Source organism: Pristiophorus japonicus, chromosome 5 (genome assembly GCF_044704955.1).
Source record: "Pristiophorus japonicus isolate sPriJap1 chromosome 5, sPriJap1.hap1, whole genome shotgun sequence".
Lineage (NCBI taxonomy): Eukaryota > Metazoa > Chordata > Chondrichthyes > Pristiophoridae > Pristiophorus > Pristiophorus japonicus.
Genome location: NC_091981.1, coordinates 38,658,246 through 38,672,071, shown reverse-complemented (window position 1 = coordinate 38,672,071; position 13,826 = coordinate 38,658,246). Strand labels below are relative to the sequence as shown.

The following is a 13,826-nucleotide window of genomic DNA, read 5'->3' as shown; positions in this document are numbered from 1 at the left end:
CTCCTCAGTGAACCAGGGTTGGTCCACTGGCTTGATGGCAATGTTAGAGTGAGGGATATGCTGGTTACAGATTGTGCTGCTGCTGATGGCCCACAGCACCTCATTGGTGCCCAGTTTTGAGCTGCTAGATCTGATCTGAATCTATCCCATTTAGCATGGTGGCTATCTGAAACTCGGGAGCTATGTTCCCTATAATTTTTTTTGGCCCTGCGCGGCCCCTTCAAAATATTGTACATGCTTAGTTTTTACATTGAAAAAACGGCTGTGTGGGTTCCCTGGAGCAGTGCATGGCTGCGCACCTTAAAGGGAACACTTCCCGGGCAGCCCTTGGCTGCCCATTGGCATTCGGGTAAGTTTGGGGAAGGGGGTTCTGTATATGTCTCACAGTAGGGAAAAGGGAAAATCCGGGGCAGGGAAGCTTTCTATGTAGGGCTTGGAGGAGCACTCCTGCTCCTTTTTAAAAATGTGTTCATGGGATGTGGCCGTCACTGGCAAGGCCAGCCTTTATTGCCCATCCCTAATTCCCCTTGAGAAGGTGGTGGTGAGTCACCTTCTTGAACGGCTGCAGTCCATGAGGTGAAGGTACTCACACAGTGCTGTTAGGAAGGAAGTTCCAAGATTTTGATTCTGCGATGATGAAAGAAGGATGGTGTGTGACTTGGAGGGGAACTTGGAAGTGTTGATGTTCCCATACGCCTGCTGCCCTTGTTTTGCTAGGTTGTAAATCACGGCCACTAGCAAACTTAAAAGGACCGTGCACAAAAAAAAACTAAAAAGGATCATTGCTGGAAGGCCTCTTCAGCTTCCGCATCCTCTTCTCACTGGCTCTCGCCTGGCTTCCGCACTCAGGCCTGTTAAAATTGCTTTTAGGACCTTGTGATATCATTAGAATTAGAATGCTGACAAATTTAGGTGTGCAGCTTAGCTGCCAGTCCGGAAGCCTCCTGATGAGCTCTGGGCTGCTTTACAGCAGGTAAGTAACCCCCGGGGTATTTTAACTGCCTGCCCACCAGTTTCCACCTGGTGGGTAAGGTTACAATCCTCCCCTCCTCTCCCCCTGCTCCATGTGAATCGTCCTAGTTGTAATGTATGTAGCTCCACATTGTGGACATACTTGTTACTGCAGCTAGTGCTGTTTAATAAACAGTCAGGTCACCTGACAGGAAGGAGGCTTCCACAGGAAGTTCTGGACCTGCAGCCATCGTACAGGCTGTGTGTTAAGTGTGCTCTTGAAGATATCACATTGGCGATGAGAATGGAGATGTAATCAGATAATACAAAGCTGAAATTTTTGTTGGTGAAGGATTCAGCCAGCCGACAGAGAGACTTTGAGAGCTTCTCTGTTTTTGAAAACAGCTACAAATTCGAGGTAAATTCCGAGCACACTTGGTAAACTGCCAGAGTCAAAATGGCTGCCCCAATGGGAGTCTTGGACATGTGGGGACCAGGAAAATTTCAGAGCGTATGTGAATCGGCTAGAAATGTTTTTCACTGAAAATAATATAATCGAAATTCCCAATGATGGAAACCAGAACTGTGTGGTGTTGGAACGAAAAAGAGCTTTATTCTTAACTGAGGCCGAGCCCAAGTTGTATAAAACGCTGATAAATTTGCTTGTGCCTGACAAGCCAAAGGATACAATGCTGAAACAGATCATTACAGCCACGTTCCATTAGAAATTGCTGAAAGTTATCGTTTCGGAATACGAAATCAGAAGGCCAAAGAAAATATCAGTGAGTACATTGTAACATTAAAAAAGCTATCGATTCACTGTAATTTCGGAGATTTTCAGAACCGAGCATTGCGAGACTGCTTTGTTTCTGGGATGAAAAATGATGCGATCAGAAGGAAGTTATTGACGACGCCTAACTTGACTTTTGATGTAGCTTGTCAGACAGCTAGGTCGATGAGCATGGCCGACCAATATTCCCAAGAATTTCATACTAATTTCAGTCATCAAACAACCGAGGTGAATCGCCTGCAGGTTCAAAGTAAAAGGCGGTGGGGCCCCAAATTCTCAGAAACTGGAAATGGGAACAGAGTATTGACGTCCTGCTATCGGTGCCTGGGACAACACATTGCTCAAGGTTATCCATATGTGAAGGCAGAGTGTTTCTTCTGCAGGAAAACTGGGCATCTCGCGAAGGCATTCTGACTGAAGGGTAAACCAGTTTTTAAAGCTATGAGTAGAACCCCCCAGAGACTACATAGCATGGAAGAACAACAACAGGACGAGATGTTAGAGTTAAACGTCATCAGGAACATGAGGTTAACAGGCAGCGATTCGAAAAGTATCATAATCCACATAGATGTTGCAGGATTCAAGATACCCATGGAAATCGACAATGGTGCATCCGTGAGTGTAGTACCAGAGTCGCTATACCTCGACAAATTGCGTGATTTCCCATTGGAGAAATCCAAGAGAGAGCTGCGAGGCTACTCGGGAGAGAACATTCCGGTGGTAGGTCGTATCACCGTACTGGTGAAATACAAGGATCAAGTTCAGAACTTGCCTCTAATAGTAGTGAAAGGAGACAAGCCTGCCTTACTAGAAAGAAACTGGTTGGGATCACTGAAGCTGGATTGGAGTGAGATTTTTCGTGTTGAAACGAGATTTGCGTCAAAGGATGATGTTATCAAGAATTGTCCGAAAGTGTCCTGTGAAACGGGCAGTCCGATTCAAGGCGAGTGTCAGGGTACAGAAGGACGCTAGATAGGTTTACTGCAAGTCACATTCTGTATCATATGCACTCAAGGAGAAAGTTGAGCAAGAACTCAAAAGACTAGAGACTGAGAACATTATTTCTAAGATAGATCGATGTAATTGGGCTACACCCATTGTTGTTGTACCTAAGTCCGATGGTAAGGTAAGATTGTGTGGTGATTATAAGGTAACCGTAAACCAGGTTCTAGAGGGTAATGTCCCCAATACATTGCCGAATATAGAAGATTTGTTCACAACACTGACAGGTGGTCAGATCTTCTCAAAGTTGGAACTTACGAATGCCTACTTACAGCTTGAACTAGATGAGGAGTCCAAATTATGCTTGACTATAAATACTCATCTAGGCCGATATCAATTTAATAAGCTACCGTTTGGAGTGTCTTCCGCCCCTGCCATATTCCAAGGGGTGATGAACCAGATTTTGCAAGGTATTGAAGGGGTAGTATGTTATTTAGATGAAATATTAATTTCAGCACCAAATAGGCAAATTCATAATAACATGTTGAATGAAGTCCTCAAACGGCTAGAGAAGCACAGAGTACGAGTGTCTGCTTGCGTGTGAGTTATTTCAAAACTCAGTGGAGTACTTGGGGTACAGAGTAGACAAAGATGGTTTACATCCAACCAAGGGAAAGCTGGATGCAATCAGAAATGCATCCACTCCCTCCCAAGAATGTCACTGAACTTCGATCATTTTTGGGTCTTTTGAACTATTAGGGGAAGTTCCTAGCAAGTTTGGCTACAGTATTCCATCCACTGAATTAACTTTTGAAAAAAACAGGCCCATTGGAAGTGGTCAAAAGAATGCGATACAGCATTCAAGGCGTGTAAAAGCACATTGGTAGAGAGCACCATGTTAGTTCACAATGGCATATCTAAGGAGATCAAGCTAGCATGTGGTGCCTCTCCATATGGAGTTGGGGCAGTAATCTTTCATGTATTATGTAGTGGGGAGGAGAGACTAATTGCTTTTGCTTCACGTACACTCAGTGCCAGTAAGTGTAATCGAAAGGGAAGCTTTGTCATTAATTTTTGGGGTCAAGAAGTTCCACATATACTTGTATGGTCGTAAGTTTACTCTCATTACGGACCATAAGCCCCTGACAGCAATCCTCCATCCAAAGTCCCCAGTTCCAACATTAGCTGCAGCCCGAATGCAGAGGTGGGCTTTGATTTTGTCAGCATATACATATGATATTGAATACAGACGATCAGCTGATCACAGTAATGCTGATGTTATATCTAGATTGTCTTCCCCATCACAAGTTACACCCGATAGGGAAGAGGTGTTCTATTTTTCATACATTGATGAACTGCCAGTCACAGCTGAAGAGATTGGTAGAGCAACCAAACGTGATCCACTTATGTCAAAGGTGTATGATTATATTGCAAATGGATGGCCAAACCAGGTAATAGACAAAGATATTCATTCATTCTTCATTCGTAGGAATGAATTATCAGTCGATAAAGATTGTATCATGTGGTGTGCAAGAGTGGTTATACCAAATAAATTCAGGTCCAAATTATTAGGAGACCTCCATGACCAGCACCTGGGAATGTGCTTGACCAAGAGTTTTGCACGCAGTTATTTATGGTGGCCAGGTCTTGATAAAGATATAGAGTACATCGTAAGTCAGTGTACGACATGTCAATCGGTAAGCAAGCAACCACCATCAGTACCATTACAGCCATGGAAATGGCCTCCCAGTGTGTGGCAAAGGCTACATAATGATTTTGCTGAGCTAGAAGGACAACAATTGTTCATTGTGATTGATAGGCATTCGAAGTGGGTTGAGGTGTTTCCAATGTGGAAAATAACAAGTAGTAAAACATTAGACATTTTGCGAAGATTATTTTCTTCATTTGGCCTCCCAGAAGAAATTGTTTCGGATAATGGACCACAATTTTGTGCAGAAGAATTTGCACAGTTCATGAGCAAAAATGGTGTGAAACATACCAAGGTTCCACCATACCACCCTGCTTCGAATGGTGCAATAGAGCGCACTGTACAAATTGTAAAATGTGCCCTCATCAAACAAATGTTGGATCCAAATCCAAAGAAATGACAGTTGTCATTGGACCACAAATTGGCTAATTTTCTAATAATGTATCATAATACGCCTCATACAACTACTGGTAGAACACCAGCAGAGTTGTTTCTCAAACGACAGCCATGAACCAGATTCTCGTTGTTAAAACCAAACTTGGCACAGTTCGTAGAAGAGGCACTATTAAGACAGAAAGTGAATCATGATAGAGGTAGAGTAAAAGAGAGAAGTGTAAAATTAAACCAGAAGGTGAGAGTGAAGAACCATTAACCATAAATGGTTAAAGTGGTTACCAGGAAGAGTGGTGAAGATATGTGGTCCTCGCACATATTTGGTCAAGATTTTTGATAATGGACAGGTTAGGTTTGTTCACATTGATATTTTACCCACAGACATGGAAGTAGTTGAAGGTGGGAGTGATTCAATTATTTCTGACTCATCAGATAGTTTTAATACACCAGTAGTATATCCTACATCCAATGTACTGAAAACAAATCCAAGAGAAAGTCAGAATGTAAGTCTGAGTACGAGTCAGGAAAACAAACAGTCTGAAGAGAGAGTGTTCAAATGGAAATCAAGGGCATCCCTTGGAAGAAAACTTCCTTCAGGATCAGCCTCGAATGAGTTTAAATTCGACACCATGTTTGGAAGGTTCTGTTCGAGAGTGAAGGTATCCTCTTCGAAACAGAAAACAAGTGGTTCAGCTTGATTTGTAAATATGGCAAAATAAGTCCATATCCTTTGTTATGTATAACCATGCAATTTATGTATGATGATTGTTTGTTATAACGACTTCTTCATTAAGGAGGGAGAAGTGTAATGTATGTAGCGCCACACTGTGGATGTACTGTGTTACTGCAGCTAGTGTTGTTTAATAAACAGTCAGGTTACCTGACAGGAAGGAGGCTTCCACAGGAAGTTCCAGACCTGCAGCCATCGTACAGGCTTTGTGTTAAGTGTGCTCTTGAAGATATCACACTAGTGGAAACCATAAAGCCATTCTTTAGAACGCTTTTACAATTTCATTAAGATCGCAAATAAAGAAAATATTTACAGACTGTTTATGATCTACCAACATATGTGACCAGGGAAAACCTTCCCCGTGTAAACAAACAAGAATTATTATAGAAATTCTGCAAGCAGGGATGAGGACACTGGTAGAACAGTACAGAAAAGCTGCATCCCACCCATCTAACAATTGGCACTGCGGTGTTTAATACTGTCATATGGTGCAAAATCAAAAATATTACTATGTTTCAACACAGGCAAATAAAGATACTCCTCTCCTAACTTGCAGGCCAAAAGTTATCTTTTTTTAATCCTGCAGGGAGATACAGGACCCCAGGGAAACCTTGGCAAAAAGGTACGTTTAATGTTTGTAACAAGAACTATTTTTATCTCTCAGCTTTGGAATATTTACTGCAGAAGGTGACCTGTTCTTTATTCAACAATTGTTATCATGGTTTTAGGGAAATGCTGGAAAACGTGGTCAAAGAGGAGAACCAGGATCCAAAGGGACGAGAGGAAACAGGGTAGAAACTTAATTTAAAACGCTAAGGGGTAAAAATTCATCTTGGGTAGAGGAGTAAAACAGGCAGTTTCAGATTGGCCGCCTGTTTTGCGCAACGCCTGATATTTACTTTCATTGATTGCACAGAATGCAATCGAAGGAACTGAATATCAGGCGCTGCATATAACAGGCGGCTGATCCAGTACCACCTGTTTTGCGCCAGCGCCCGAGTTGTATTTCTGTCCCTAAATTATTATAGCATATATGACTTTTTAAAATTCAAATGATCAAAATTACTGATGTCTAAAAATTATTATTTACAGTTCATAGTCTATTTTTTATGTTGATGTTAAAATATGTTCAAAAGGAAACAAGTTATGAAAATGGTCCACAAGAATAAATTTAGAACAAATCATAGAATCAAAGAATTTAACAGCATGGTAAGAGGCCATTCAGGCCATTGTACCTGTGGCCAGCTCATTGAAAAGAGCTATCCAATTAGTCCCACGCGCCTGCTCTTTCCTTATATCCCAGAATTTTTTCCCATTTCAAATATTTATCCATTTCTCTTCTGAATGTTACTGTTGAATCTGCTTCCATCACCCTTTCAGGCAGTGCATTTTAAATCATAACACCTCACTGCGGTAAAAAAATGTTTCCGCATGTTCTTTTCTTTGCAAATCTTTTGTTCTAGTTCTTTTGCTATTCATCCTAAATCTGTGCCCTCTGGTTACTGACCCTTCTGCCACTGGAAACAGTTTCTCCTTATTTACTCTATCAAAACCCTTCATGATTTTGAACATCTCTATCTTTATTCTGAGGAGAAAAACCCCAGTTTCTCTAGTCTCTCCACAAAACTGAAGTCTTTCATCCCTGGTACCATTCTAGTAAATCTCTTCTGCACCCTCTCCAAAGCCTTGACATCCTTCCTAAAGTGTGGTACCCAGAATTGGCCACAATACCCCAGCTTGGGGCCTAACCGGTGTTTTATAAATGTTTAGCATAACTTCCTTGCTTTTCTACTCTCTGCCTCTATTTATAAAGCCAAGGATCCCGTATACCTTTTTAACAGCCTTCTCCACTTGTCCTGCAAAGACTTGTGTACATACGTCCCCAGGTCTTTCTATTCATGCACCCTCTTTAAAATTGTACCATTTAGTTTATAATGCCTCTCTTCATTCTTCCTACCAAAATGAATCACTTCAAACTTCTCTGCGTTAAATTTTATCTGCCATGTGTCTGCCCATTTCCCCAGTCCATCTATGTCCTCCTGAACTCATTGCTATCCTCCTCACAGTTCACTACATTTCCAAATTATGTTAGATATGCAAAGTTTGAAATTATGCCTTGTATAGCCAAGTCCAGGTCATTAATGTATATCAAAAAGTACAGTGGTCCCAACACCGACCCCTGGGGGACAACACTGCATGCTTCCCTCCAGTCTGAAAAACAGTCATTCACCACTACTCTGCTTTCTGTCCTTTTTGGCAATTTCATATCCATGCAGCCATTTCCCCTTTTGTGCCATGGTCTTTAATTTTGCTATTAGGTCTCCATAAGAACATAAGACAATAAGAAATAGGAGCAGGAGTAGGCCATACGGGCCCTCGAGCCTGCTCCACCATTCAATAGGATCATGGCTGATTATTGACCTCAACTCCACTTTCCTGCACTATCCCCACATCATTTGATTCCCTTAATATCCAAAAATCTATCGACCTCTGTCTTGTATATACTCAACGACTGAGCCTCCATAGTCCTCTGGTGTAGATAATTCCAAAGATTCACCACCCTCTGAGGGAAGAAATTTAGGTTTCCTTTCATGTTGCCCACTAATCTATTCTTATACTCTTTTTTTTTGCCCCTCTTATTTCTTTTTTCAGTTCTCCCCTGTACTTTGTCTATTCAGCTTGGCTCTCTTCTTTGCTGAATTATGAATCTGACATTTATCATAAGCTTGCTTTTTCTGTTTCATTTTAGTCATCCAGGGTGCTCTAGCTTTGTATGCCCATTCTTTCCCCGTTGTGGGAATGTTTCTAGTCACGTGAACTATCGCCTCTTTAAAGGTATCCCATTGCTCATTTACTATTTTACCTGCCAATCTTTGATTCCAATCCATGTGAGTTTTCAACTCACTGAAATTAGCCCTCCTCCAGTTGAATATTTTCACATTTGATTTTTCTTCGTCCTTTTCCATAACTTAAAAACTTCATGATAATCCTGTCTATCCCTCTATCTATTGAATCCCCTCTGACCTCTGCATTTCTACACTTTTCTGTGCCCCCCCCGTGCAGTCATTTGCCCCATGATGCCATGGATATGCCTGCCCCTGAGGTATAGAAACATAGAAACATAGAAAATAGGTGCAGGAGTAGGCCATTCGGCCCTTCTAGCCTGCACCGCCATTCAATGAGTTCATGGCTGAACATTCAACTTCAGTACCCCATTCCTGCTTTCTCGCCATACCCCTTGATCCCCCTAGTAGTAAGGACCTCATCTAACTCCTTTTTGAATATATCATCACCCTCACTGGTATTCAGCACTGTAAACTGGTTTGAGAGTGGCACACTCCCATAGGATTCTTGCATTGCCTGCCTCTTCCTAGCATGCCGGATTACTACTCACTTATTATCCTCCTGAATTCTCAGTAACTGCGGGATAACCACCTCCTGAAACAGGCACTTCAGGAAATTCTCAGTCTCCCATATGCCCTGCAGTGAATCCAGCTGCTCATAAAGTTCAGAAACCCTGAATTGTAGGCAACTGGTCTCTGCTGTTCCATCATTTTGCTTAAAAGTCTACCTACTTATGTTATATATATGTTTTTAGTTTAGTATTCCCTTACTCCTATTTATTATTTAATTATTTATGTATACCAGATTTTTATTTATTGCAATTCTTTAATGTTGGTATTCTCAACTTAATTAAGAATTGGTGAAGAATTGAATTTTCAGTACAGGTTGTACCTCTCTAGTCTGGCACCCTTGGGACCCAACCAGTGCTGGACCAGAGAATTTTCCGGACCACGGAAGGTCATGCCGACCCCAGACGTTCAGGGTCCTGATAACAGCGTTCAGGCTCCTGAATGCATCTGCAACACTCTGGCTGCAAAACCCGGGCCACACTCCTTCTCCGTGCTGGCCCGACCTAGGACGGAACACCGGGGGCAGAGGGTATAGGAGGAGCAGCCAGCCCCAAGACTCAGCACGCCGACCATCCAACCTAGGAGGAAATGTCGGAGAAGCAGCGGGGATAAAAGGAGCAGCCAGCCCCAGGACACAGTGCATTGACCCAACCTAGGAGGAAACACTGGAGGCAGTGGGGATAAGAGGAGCAGCCAGCCCCAAAACACAGCACGTCGACCCCACCGACCTAGGAGGGAACACCGGAGGCAGCAGGGATAAGAGGAGCAGCCTTAAACCACGCTGAAATCTTGGGCCTCCCTCTCTCGCGGTGCTGGTTTGGTGCTCTTATTCTGGAGGCAACTGCTGACAACGCTGCTGACAACGACCCGGCTGTGTTCTGCGCATGCGCTGCGCAGAAACCCACTGTGCAACATTTTGTCGCTCAGAATCTCCCTTTTTTTTTAATCCTCGACATCTCAGTCAGCTGCCTGCCCTTCCCTTCCCTTTCTTTGCCCGGCCCGCTTACCTCCATGAACAGCACGGGAACCTCCATGAACAGCACAGGACGCCACCACTGCCGGGAATGATATCGGACAGGGATGTTTCCGGACTAAAGAGTCCCGGACTGGAGAGGTACAACCTGTATATTAATAATATAATTAAAGTAATCGCACACATGTATAACTCCAGTGCTATTAGTAATCATTTATTGATAATCAACAAATAGGATTCCCCATAAAATAAAGTGACAACTCACTATTCTTAGGGTAATTCTGGTGATTCTGGTGATCGTGGTAATCCAGGAGAGTTTGGACATATTGGACTAAAGGTAAGATGTTCATATAATTTGGTAATTAATATGTCACCAATGTACTAATGCACATTTGGACAGATACTTAAATATATCACTCAGATCTTTGTAATTGACCTGGAATATACTTGGCATAGTGTATCCTGCTATCTGTAGGTATAAAGATTTTCCTCAATGTTTTTATATCTGAATTTGCTGAACATATGGAAACGCACAGCTAAGTATATTAAGATATTTTAAATAACTGGTAAGCAGCAATTAATGAATAATTAAATTTGAAAGTTTGGTGTCTTCAGCTGCTTCGGTCCCATGATGTGGAATTCTCTCCCTAAACCCATCCCCTCTGCCAACCTCCATTTCTTTTTAGAACCTCCTTAAAACCTATCTCTTTGACCAAGCTTTTGGTCACCCCTCCTAATATCCCCTTCTTTGACTTGGTGTCCATTTTTTTTAAGTACCTTAGGATATCTTCCTATGTTAAAAGCACTTTATAAATGCAAGTTGTTGGTTGAGATACACCACACAGCACAGCAATAATCTGGAGCTACAGTTTAGAGATTACCACAAGGCCCAATAATGTGCATCCCTGGAATAGGAAAAGGATTGAGCAAAGCTTTCCACTCCTAATTGTTATGCCCTGACCCTGTAGGAAAGTGTGAGTGGAGGTTGGGTGAGAATAAAATTGGACTCCGGTTGTGACACCATCCAGAGTCAAATAATCTACTAAGATTCACTGTCCAGACTTGTATGAAGAATAACCAGTTGGGTGTATTACCTAAGGATTGCTGGCACCTGTGGAATCATATACCAGCATCTCCAGGTAAAGAAGGGAGAAAACTGGAGAAAAATATAGTCACCCTACAATTGACATTGTGTGGTAGATATGAATTAGTAGACAGTGTTATTTGGTTTAGTAACTCCTGGGTGTTCATCATCCCGTAGAAATATCATCCCAAATCAAGGAAGTTTATAGGGAATGCACCAATCAGGTGTTCCGGTGTCTCCTAAACACAGTTGTAAAGCTGTAGTTATGCAAATTTAATGCATATTTGTAAGAGCTAAGAAAACATTGGATGAAAGCAAGTGAGGCAATTTGTCTCATCTATACCATATATAATCCAAACTATCATAGGCGTTACATCAATTATTTCATTACCCCAGAGAAGGTTTTTCTAAATTTTTCCCTGAAATGAAACTACAGAATATCCATTCCCAAATCTCCACTGTTCAACTCTGGATACTTTTCACAGTTGACATTTCCTTGATCATAAACCCACAGAAGCCATGATGTTCCTTAGCTACTTACCTGTCTACTTATCTCCATAACCTTCAATCATATCCATGGTTATCCAGCTCTTTCCAAAGGAGTTAGTCGACACCAGGTTTGTGCTTCTGCTGGGAGGCTACTCTACAAACTCACTATTTTGTGAGGAAAAATATTTTATCACCTCTAGGTTCACATGAGACTTGTAAATCTTGAACTATTGCTCAAGACCGTCCTTTGGATAAAACAGAAATTACTAGAGCGAGTAACATTCACTTATGTGATACTCTGTTTACTGACACTCTGGATATGTTCCTAATTAAACTTTTCAGACACCATCCAAATCTTCTGATATTTTGCCTTTATTACTGGGTACAGATTTTTTATGATTAGAATTTTTCATATGAGATAATATCAATTACACCTTCACCCCAAAGTTTTGTAAACATTGGTGAGGAAATCTGATTTTACTCAAACTATTTTTTGATCATTCTAGGGCCCCAAAGGACCACCTGGACCTTCATCCACAGTATGTAACCTATGTGTAGAAACAGATGTTGATGCTGACATTAATTCATACATTTTGTTTAATTTTTGTATTGTAAGCCTTAAATTTCATGTTTTCATTACAGCCATGTGATCTCATATCGACCGTGCGAGCGAACTGTCGTAAGTATGTTTTTTAAAGCTCCAAACATGTTAGTCCAGTTATCTATTCTTAACAGCAGTTTGCTATCCAAGCAACATATTATCTACATAGATGTAGGCTTACAGACTTTACGAAAGTGCCACAATATGTAGGTTTCCTTGGAACAATATGAGTCCAGATATTGTTCAAGTCTCTGTTTGTTGAAATATGCAGGTTCTCCATTTACTACTGTGTTTTAATATGCAGCTTTCCATCAAATATTTTAAATGATTCATCAACATAGCACAGGGAGTCAGTCTCGGCAGATATGTTTAAAGAAAGCCAAGAAAGCTGTATTTTCATCTTGACAGGAAACGGCCAGGGACAGATTAAGGGTGCTCAGGCTCCAGTCAGTACCCCGGCCATGGGTCCCCTCCCATTCACATCCTGTAGTAAATGACATTAGTGAGCTAAGTCGCAGGGCACTATGCTTAGTATGCATCAGGTCAAGGTCAGGTCAGGTAAACATCTCAGGTTACCTTCTCATTGATACTATGACACTCGCTCCCCCATAAGCCCTTATCCCCTTATCGTTTAAGAAACTATTTATTTCTGTCTTAAATTTATTCAATGTCCCAGCTTCCACAGCTCTCTGAGGCTGTGAATTCCACAGATTTACAACCCTCTGAGAGAAGAAATTTCTCCTCATCTCTGTTTTAAATGGGCGGCCCCTTATTCTAAGATCATGCCCTCTAATTCTAGTCTGCCCCATCAGTGGAAACATCCTTTCTGCATCCACCTTGTCAAGCCCCCTCATAATCTTATACATTTCGATAAGATCACCTCTTATTCTTCTGAATTCCAGTGAGTAGAGGCCCAACCTACTCAACCTTTCCTCATAAGTCAAACCCCTCATCTCCAGAATCAACCTAGTAAACCTTCTCCGAACTGCCTCCAAGGCAAGTATATCCTTTTGTAAATATGGAAACCAAAACTGCACACAGTCTTCCAGGTGTGGCCTCACCAATACCTTGTATAGCTGTATAATTTTATTATGTTTCCAAACAATCAACCCGATACCTTGATGAAACCCTGTATAAACAGTGAACAACAATGCTTACATTTTTAAAAAATCCTTACATTTTGAAACTAAATCGACAATGACAATTTAGAACAAGACAGCTCAATTTTTTTGGAAGACCATCATTTGTCGTTTGCATTCCATTTTCTCCACAGAGGCAACGACAAGTATAACATTACATTGGTCTTTTCCTAGATTTTTGATATGTCCTTACTATACAGTATAAATGCACACGAGGCCCATACTTGAGAGAAGGTCACTCTGTGACCAGTAACCTTTATTAGCCAGCACTGAAGTGATGAAGGTGGGTGGAGCTTCCCCTTTTAAACTTGAAAGTCCAGATTAGGAGTGTATCCCACAAGTTCACCACCTAGTGGTCAATGTTCTCACAGTGTACAACTTAGGTCAGTTTATACATGGGTTACAATGATAGTTAAATACATGACATCACCTCCCCCCCCAAAGTCTTATTGGGATCACAGGTTAAGTCTCTCTGGTGCTTTATGCTCTCTTGTAGAGCGCCTGAGTTGGGGCTCTGGTTGTTGGGCGCTGGCCTGAGTATCTGCTGTTTGCGGTGCCTCAGGCCTGTCCGGACTGCCCACAGTGACTGGGCTCTCCTCCGCTTGGTCCCGGT

The 13,826-nt window shown here is 41.8% G+C and overlaps 1 protein-coding gene across 1 annotated transcript in view; it reads left to right on the top strand.

Annotated features, from left to right (window-relative positions):
• The window catches only part of LOC139264069 (collagen alpha-3(VI) chain-like), a 176,618-nt gene that overhangs the window by 153,430 nt on the left and 9,362 nt on the right, over positions 1–13,826 (top strand). The window contains exons 20-24 of the mRNA XM_070880166.1: positions 6,101–6,136; positions 6,243–6,305; positions 10,175–10,237; positions 11,980–12,012; positions 12,116–12,152. Coding sequence (XP_070736267.1) covers positions 6,101–6,136; positions 6,243–6,305; positions 10,175–10,237; positions 11,980–12,012; positions 12,116–12,152 — 232 coding nt within the window. The remainder of the gene's footprint in view (positions 1–6,100; positions 6,137–6,242; positions 6,306–10,174; positions 10,238–11,979; positions 12,013–12,115; positions 12,153–13,826) is intronic.